General features: G+C 33.8%; 1 protein-coding gene across 1 annotated transcript; it reads right to left on the bottom strand.

The window, feature by feature from the left end:
* Window positions 1-3,274: 3,274 nt before the first annotated feature.
* Window positions 3,275-9,048, bottom strand: LOC143582275 (coatomer subunit delta-like). The gene is made up of 12 exons (XM_077064881.1): window positions 9,036-9,048; window positions 8,943-8,991; window positions 8,763-8,802; window positions 7,908-8,131; window positions 7,268-7,510; window positions 7,010-7,196; window positions 5,174-5,475; window positions 4,884-5,076; window positions 4,638-4,791; window positions 4,454-4,516; window positions 4,286-4,382; window positions 3,275-3,414 (listed from the first exon to the last, which is right to left on the bottom strand). The coding sequence occupies exons 2-12, from the start codon at window positions 8,943-8,945 to the stop codon at window positions 3,325-3,327; spliced, it is 1,596 nt and encodes a 531-aa protein (XP_076920996.1). The 5' UTR covers window positions 8,946-8,991; window positions 9,036-9,048; the 3' UTR covers window positions 3,275-3,324.
* Window positions 9,049-9,260: the final 212 nt, after the last annotated feature.

The following is a 9,260-nucleotide window of genomic DNA, read 5'->3' as shown; positions in this document are numbered from 1 at the left end:
CAGACCCTGCTAACAGTTTTGCTATTGGTGGGATTTATACTGTGTATGGGTGTTGTTGTATCATCAAATTAGTTGCTATCATTTATGTTATCGATAATTGATATCAACTGAATAAACAATTGAAATTAACTATATGCACTATAGTTTGACGAATGAATACGAAATCGCCATAAAATTAATTTCAACTATAAATGGAATGGAGGTGATTTCATGGATCTTGCGTGCCAACAAGAAGCTGAAGGATTAGAACAAAATTAGGGGCTTGATTTTGTGAAGTGGTTTAATTAGGTTTAGGGAATTTTAATCAAAACTACGTAGTTTTGGTGGATTTCGCGTGTAAGATTAGAAGGCTAACAGCACCGTATTCACTTTCCCTTTATTTTATATGTAGTATATGAAATACGTGACACTGTTACACATCTCTTTACATGCATGCATATTTTATGTGTAAACGAATCCTTCAAATGGTCTATAGCATGTTAAATTCAATATATCGGGATACACTCGTCTTTCAGTCCTGGGAAACCTCTTATCTAAGGCCAACGCTCGTGAACACTCGCCCAAAGGTATGACAGTGCGGTGAGATTAACTTGTTTAGTTCAATGATCAACTAGTGAACGTCACATGCTCATCTAGCCTCCGATGGTGTCGCCAAAACCAAACGATGGTAGCAGGAATATTCGAACATGTGTCACATGAAACACCAACTCTCCCCTTGCTACTCCATAAGCAGCTCATTGGCATTTTATGTGTATAATAATACTATAATTAATGGAATTTGAAAATTAGAGAGGGTAATTAATAGATGGATATGGATTTACTAAGTTTACAATTAAATATCGTTTATTATTATATATAAGGGTCAAAATATTCTATAAAGTGAGACAAAAATGAGAAGAATTTATAGTCACATAAAAAAACTCATAAAAAAAAATTAAATAAAAAATCATAACTCAAAAATTTAATAAAAAAACAAAAAATATAAAAACACAAAAATGTTTCCATCGTCGATCTTCCTCGCTCTTAAAAAAACAAAGTTGAGGGAAAAAGATCACTGTGTCTTTTTGTTTATCATTGTGTTTTGTTTTTATTTTCGTCATTGATTGTGTCTTTTTTTCTTGACATTGTGTATTTTTTTCTTAATATTGTGTATATATTACTCAACATTGTGTTATATTTTTTTTCGGCATTATGTTATATTTTGCAATTTATTGTGTCTTTTTTTAGTTATAATTGTGTCTTTTGTTTATTTTCGTCATTGTGTCTTTTGTCTCTACATTTTGTCTTTTCAGCCTTTTTTTTATTGTTTTGGAACGGGAATGACGATGGAAACATTTTTATTTCTTTATTTTTTCGTTTTTAATTTATATTTTGAGTTATGATTTTTTTTAATATTTTTGAATTTTTTCTAAGGAGTTTTTTGTGTTGGCACAAATCCTACTCACACTTCTCATTTTTGTATTTTAACCTTATACATTATATAACATCTATATTACATAATGGCTTTTTTCCTTTTAAAAAAATGCATTAGCATTTTATATTGAACATGTTGTTAATTAAAGTCGATCTATACATTCTTGTCTACAGTTAAACTGACAACCCCTAAAAGTTGTTTTCTCCTTATAACTTAGATATGATGCTAACAATATAATGCGGCCCTGGTAGCATAAACTGACTTGAATGTTGCATGCTAGCATCTCTCTATAAGACAAATCCTTATTACAAACAAGCATTGTATGGTACTAATGTTATATTACACTCTTAACACCGATCGTGGATCGAATTCATAAGATGAAAACAATTTCCATATACTTTTAGCATATCAAAAGGTGAGAAAGGTAAAAAAGAACATTGATAACATGTTCATAAAAATGGTTAAAAAGCAGAGTGTGCTATAATAAATATACAATGGATTGGTGGCCGGGGTTAATGTGTTGTCAATTTGCATTAATGGTGATAAAGTGTAATGTAATACAAAGTGTGACCACCAATATAATCATCACTGCTCCGGTTATGATAAAGTTGACAAAAGGCATTAAAGGGTAAAAAGGCTCGACCCTCTATATAATATATCTTAACTAGACTCAACCGTTTGTAAAGGATTACAAAAATTGGATGAAGACCTTGCAATTTTTGCTAGGTGTCATAAATACATGCAACTAGATGTGATACCAGTCATCTTATGACATTTTGATATATTGACTAACAGAAAAAATCGAATCACCCAATTCGAGATGGAGCGCATTTGTATGACTTGGACTCCTGTAACACATTTTCATGATGAACTCAGCCCTAATCTAGTAATGAGTTTGGATCACTGTCATATTCCCTCTCTTCGTGTGTGTTCAAATGAATAAGAGTTATAGATTAATGATAGATACTCGTAAACTTCATGCCTTATATAGACATGCCTACTCGGAGAAAATATGGACCTACATAATGATCTTGTACGACTTTCGACAACAAAATGTATAAAATACTTCCAATTAATCACATGTTAACACAAAGAGAAAACAAGTTGTCACAAAAATGCTTTTGAAATATAAAGTAAACATTAGAATAAATACATGATAAAAAATCTTTCTAACAAGTAAAATCCCAAAGTCTAGGAGAAAAATACTAAAAAGCAAGGGTTAATACAAGATATCTGTGAAGTTTTATTAATGAACATGCTATTAACTTTTGTACCACTACCAAAACAAATTGCTTTGTTTGTTACTTAAGAGCTATTTTTATCTAACAAACGGTCAAACCATTATTTTTCCTAAATTTATGCACAAAACTAAATGTTGAAAACGATTGAAATGTACATTTTCAAGTTTCAATAGCCAAATGAGACTGTACATATATTATGGGTGTAACTGGATTGGATTACTTAATAATAGCTTATTGTACTTGCATCAACCCATTTTAGACCTTTTTCTATATTTATAAAAAAATTGAAAAGAAAATCTTATGCTTGAAGTGTATAGTTTCAATAACCCAATGAGATTGTACATATAATTAATGTAAACAAGCCAAACTCTTGCTTTAGAAATAGCTCTAAACAAGCAGAGCCCAAAAGTTAAACGAGTCATGCTCAGGTTTGGCTCGTTTACACCCCTACGATGCATGATAAACTTGTACATTTTCTGACAACATACATGAATTCAAAGCAAGAATATCCATTATGAAAACCAGTTGACAAAATCTGAATCAGTTATTAATCGATTATAATTCAAAAACATATTATCATATGACGATTAAAAAGAAACAGCGTATCTACGCAGATAAAATTCAGAAGCCGAGGACTGTAAGAATCACTTTGAATGACAAAAACGGGTATCAAACAACTTGGTAGCTCTCAGTTACCAGTTGAGTCCTCTGAGAAAACTTGGGAGGAGCTCCACCCTTTAGTGGGACAATGCTTGCAACCTGCAAATATTTATATCTCAGTTACCCAATGCAAATAAAATGAGACGAATGGGTCAAAAGCCACCTTTGAAATCATTTAAGTATGAAGAAACTTAGATTATTATTTTGATAATATAGTATTCTTAAACATCTTTGGCTACAAAATGATAATTGATTGTCTGAAAAATATTCAAAGAAAAATGAACAAAAAGGTGATGCTGGTCTACTATAGCGGTGTGCATGAAACCGAAATAACAGGCATGACAAAACCAAGAAGCGAACCCAACCCAAAACTGCAGTCTGCAGTTCGGTTTGGGGTTTGCATGTACCAAAAAAGCCAACTTCTGTTATTGAACTTATGGATTATAAACGGTGCAAAATCTCTAGGGTTAAATGTGCAATAATCAGTGAATCATTGGTTAACAAAAAATTTAGGCCTAAATTCATTATTTTGGTCACTTTTTTCAACCAAAAAATATATATGCTAAATGGCAAAACCAAACAAAAAGAAACCAGGCCGTACCCATTGTGAAAACCAAATACCAAAAGAACCAAAACCTAGTCTGATCAAACACAACTCGCAAATATGGATCAACCCGAATAAGTTATGGTTAACAAAAAAGGTACTGTAAAATTACTTAAATAGTAAATACCTTTATTCATTTACTAAAAAAAATATCAGATTTTGACATACACTCAACACCATCAGTAGTTATAGTTATTAATTATTTGTATTTTATTACAGTTGGGCAGTTTGTAATCCTATTCTTATTATTTATCACTTTTAAAAGTGCATATTAAAAATCCCTAAGCATACCCTTTTTTTACATGGTACAACTTTTGTAACATGATTCAAACTGTGTCATGCAATAGATGAATTACAAATGCATACCTTCATGTCACTGAAAGTACTTGTTGCTGAAAACCGCACAGAAATCGGGAAGAACACTGAGGTATCAGTTGGAGGAACAACAAACTCCATCGAGCCACTACACAATATTATTATACTTATAGCAAAGTCATGCTTTTGAAAAACGAAAATTTAATAATGTACACTTGCCTGCGGTTGGAGTTATCGATAAGAAGTATAGACCACTCCAATATCGAATTTCTAGCATCAAACCTGCATTTGAAAATTAAAAAATAAAAAACAAAAGAACAAAAAAAAACAAAATAAATTCTTAAAACACCCACAAATATAATAATGCTGTTTTACAATATTATAACATAAGCTCAGAACTCACCTCCATTCTCCATCAATCTGTCTTACATTTGGTGCCTCTCTAAGAGCTGGAAGAGGGACCGAAATAACCACATTTTGTAAATCAAACGTTGATGAAGCTTCATACTCCATGCTAACATAAGTTTCAGTTCCAGAAACAGAAGGCCAGCAGTTAACTGAAAGACAGAGAATTCAACTCAGAACAAAGCATACAGAAACAAATAAAAGCATATGTATATATATATAATATTACATAATAGAAACTTACTGGTCAATGGCACAGCTGACTCATCTTTACTTTGCATTCTCCACTTGAGGAGACCAAGACCCTCACCAGACTGGCCGGCCGGAAATGGCCTGTTGGGGTCTTTGGATCCCAGGATATTTTCACTTGCGAATAACTCTTTGTTGATGTTAGGATGCGTCTTGAATTTGATCTCTGGATTACCAGCACTCTCAATCTGTACATCACATCACACCACGTCATAGCAAACTAATCTTTGCAAAGCCCACAATAAACTAACACCATAAAACTATGATAATCTGCAGAATGAGAACCTGAACTTGGATAAAACCATCATCTTGGTTAAGTATTTGGAGAGACAAAGTTCCTTGCACATCAAAGTTGGAGAGACCACCATCTCTTTTTAGGGCCACATTAAGCTTCTCTTCAACAGTTAAAGTGATGGGGTCTGTAGGTGGTGGAGCAGTAGTAGCAGCACCTCTGGTTGGTCTTACATCCTCAACAATGACTTCACCTTCGGCTTTCAGTGATTCCAAGAACTGGTTTGCCCTTTGTGATTTGCCTAATTTCATACCCATGCCTTTAGTTGGAGCAGTAACTGCAGCAGTTGGACGACCTGAAATACCACTAGTGATTGATTAAATGCCATCTTCTTAGTATAGAATTGTTCAAAAAACTCGCTCAAAAAAAGCTCGATCAAAATCAGCTCGTTTGTAAAGAATCGAGGGCTCGACTCGGTCTGTAAACGTGCAGAGCCCAAGCCAAGGTTGGCCCGGCTCTTGGCTCGGTCATTTAAATTATATTTGTATGTGTGTGTATGGATCATAGTCACATAAAACGTGGTACACTCTGGTACGGGTACGCGGTTCGCTAAAAGTAACGTATTCGGTACGGAGGGGGGTAGGTTCATTTTGGTACGAACTGGTACGGTGTACCATGTAGTTCGGTTCGAGGCGGAATTAAAATTAAATATAAAGTTTATATATCTTATAAAAATAAAATTACATATCTTAAAAAGCATTTCCAGGCTATTGTGTATATATATACATATATTTATCAATAATTTATGAAGATTATCTTGTAAAAATATGTATTTGTGTAGTAAAGTTTAGGGTTAACTTTTATAAAAATAGAAAGTTGAGGGTGAAAAATGACATTTTGTTTGAAGAAAAGAGTGAAAAGAAAAGGGAGCAGTTAGGGTTTTCAAAGTTTCAGATTTGGGATGGCCACAATTCCATAAATCAGGCCAAATCCAATCGGAGAGACGTTCAATCGATGTGCTATCAGTTCTGATTCGCGATTTTTGTTTCAATCGGAGCGACGGATTGGCGATTTCTGGTTCACGAGTTAGGGTTCAATCGGAGCGACGTTTCGGCGATTTGGATCGCGAATTCGCCGGCGACCGGCACGCTTGCAATTTCCGATTGGGTACAAAACGTACCAATACGAAAATCGCGGCTACTTGAGCGATTTATGTGACTATGGTATGGATGCATTATTTTCAGAACCAGTTTTATGTTGTGGACTGCAAAAGCCGCATAAAGCACTTGTACTTTGTGCATTGATGATTTAACGAGATAGTGGGTGGGCTAGCACTTAAAGCAAGAGGTACAAGTGCATTACGCGATTCTCGCAATTCTCAACATAATTCTTGGTTCTGATTTGAACACTCCGCTGTATTTCTTTGTAAAAGTCGTATAGCATTTTTAGTGAAAAAAAAAACTATATTGAAAATTCTGTTAACATTGAAAATTTCCGTTTGGCTTTTTAAATGTAAAGCCCAACTTTTAATATATATAAATTATAACCCGAACTTTAATCTACATATGTAAATTATGAATTTTGTAGTTTATAAACTTTGCCTTTTATGTGTGTGTCAGGCATATAACTTTTAGCTTTTATATTCACCAATACATGTATCAAGATACAAAATTTTAAAAAATAGAGAAACCAGCTTTTAACAAGCCGAGCTGGAGGTCAACATTGCAGCTCGGTAAGATAAACGAGCCCAGAGTCCGAGACCGAGCACATCCTGATTTGGTTCGGCTCGGATCGGCTCGTTTACAGCCCTACCTCAGTCTTAACAATTTTCAAGTATAAATGTTCGAGTATAAATGAGAAGTCCGTGACAGGTCAAGTGGTCAACTGACCTTTAGTCTTCGTTGAGAAAGAGTCCACATCAGAGGTTATTTCAAATCCAGAACCACTTCCAAAGTTATTGCCACTTGATATGCCCATATCATTGCCAAAAGAGTTATCCATTCTTCCAATTGAACCCATCGAACCCATTGATTGAAGAGCTGAATAACCGCCTTTTTCCAATCTACCCTTCTCAATCTGCATACATTCACGCAAACTTGTGCAACAGAAATATAACAAAAAGGGCAAAGCAAATATAATAACTTTACCTTGCTTTTATCGATCTCGTTAGCTTTACGCTTCATAACAACATTGGTTTCTTTAATCTTGCTTTGCAATACCAATTTGTGCAATCTTTCCTCATGACTCTCCATCTCACAGTATTGCCTAACTTGTGCAACAGTCACATTCTCCTTGTGACCAAGAGAAATCACTTCATCAAATGCAAAAATCAGCTCAAACGCATTCTTGCAAATGCCTTCTTCATCTAAAGAAGCAGAATACTCAGGGACCTATGTATAGTTAAGGAAATCAATATTTTTGTTTTCATCAATAATGGAGCAACTTGAAAGTGTACAAAAAGAATGAGTGGAGCTTCAAATATGTTATCAACATTGTGTAGATACATCATTAAGAAACAATATATAAAGTCCACTTCATGTTGGACTCTTTGTGAATCATACATGTTTCTGAAACAGTATGTTGGACTCTTTGTAAAAAGATGAAGACAAAAGTGAAGAGACAAAATTACAAATTTCCCAAAGTAATAGTATAATGGGGCAATAGATAGAATCAATTATGAGCACTACCATTTTTTTCTTGAATAAACACCATACGAAAAAAGTAATAGCTTAGTATTATTCTGCAAAAGTAAACAAGAAGATGACTAGTTTTATGTTAAAAGGATACGACTTTAGAGAGAAGCCTCAGGGTATCAAGATCCTCAAGGATATTGCTTTGCTTATTAGTCACAAGCAGCAGATACACACCCTCCATTGGTTGGTACACATAGCGCACGTTTTCTGTCTCAACATAGGTATGCTGCTTCCCACTTCCAATCAACTTAGGAAAAGCTGCCAGAAGCCCCTCAATTCTTATTCGGGACATTTCAACAAACTGCCTTGAAACAAGTGCTGTACAAGGATTATATAAAGGTTAGTTAACGAAACTTGAATTGGTAACTGAGTGAACTCAAGCCTTCTGCTAGAATGAGACACTTTATCACACATTATAATTTTCTTACTACAGATCTTAAAGGAGAATAAATAAACTACAAAAAGGTTAACCAAAGCATTCTTACTATAGATCTTAAATGAGGTTAACCAAAGCATTCTTACTATAGATCTTAAATGAGTTTCAATAGTTAGGTTTTTCATTGTGAAGACTTCATCTGTTTTAGCATGCACATCATACTAACCAGACCCTCAGATAAGCATAAGGCATGTGCAACAATTGCCTTAAATAACAGTAATCTAATCAATAATCAAACCAAGACAACTATGCTAAAATAATAGAGTTCGGAAGACGGTGGTACATTTTCTGATTTGGACCAACACTTATCATATTAGCAGATAGATCAGACTAATACTAACAAGTCAACCTACATAACTAGATTTCTGCAGTATGAGCATTCACAAAATCTCCAATCAATATCTATTCAATCATTATTGTTCATCATGTGAAACATGCAACAGTATACATTCTAAATGGACTATTAATTCTCTTTAAAAAAAAAAAAAAAACAGGATGAGATTGAGATCTGACCTTTTCCAGATTTACTGGTAATAGAAGCTGCTAGAACAACCTAAATTAATAAAAAATAAAAAAAAAACGAATTAGAAACCAAATATAAGTTGGAGATCATAATCGATGCCGAAATTGCAATGCGATTTCAGATTCGAAGTTAAGGATTACGGAATTGAAGCATGTAAGGAGATTGATTACCATTATGACGAGTATTCAGATTCAACAGCTACTGGATCAAATGCGAATGCGAATGCGAATGCGAATGCGAATGTGAATGCGAATGTGATTGTGTGTGAGTAAACCTAAAGAAGAAAATGCAACGAATAATAATAATAATAATAATAATAATAATAATTTAATCAGATGTATGTAATGAATATAAAGGGTGAAATCTTAACTCGTAAGCTTTAACTTAACCAGATGGATGGAGTCATGTTTCATTTTCATTACCACCCCATACTTTTGTTTACTTTTCTTTTCACTCCAAAATTGATTATTTTATTTAACTCTTTGGCT

This window comes from Bidens hawaiensis, unplaced genomic scaffold, assembly GCF_021521415.1.
Source record: "Bidens hawaiensis isolate Kalapana, Puna unplaced genomic scaffold, B.hawaiensis_p1.1 tig00031512_1, whole genome shotgun sequence".
In the NCBI taxonomy this organism is placed as follows: Eukaryota; Viridiplantae; Streptophyta; class Magnoliopsida; order Asterales; family Asteraceae; genus Bidens; species Bidens hawaiensis.
The sequence above is the reverse complement of the archived record's forward strand: the minus strand, read 5'-3'. Positions and strand labels throughout refer to the sequence as shown.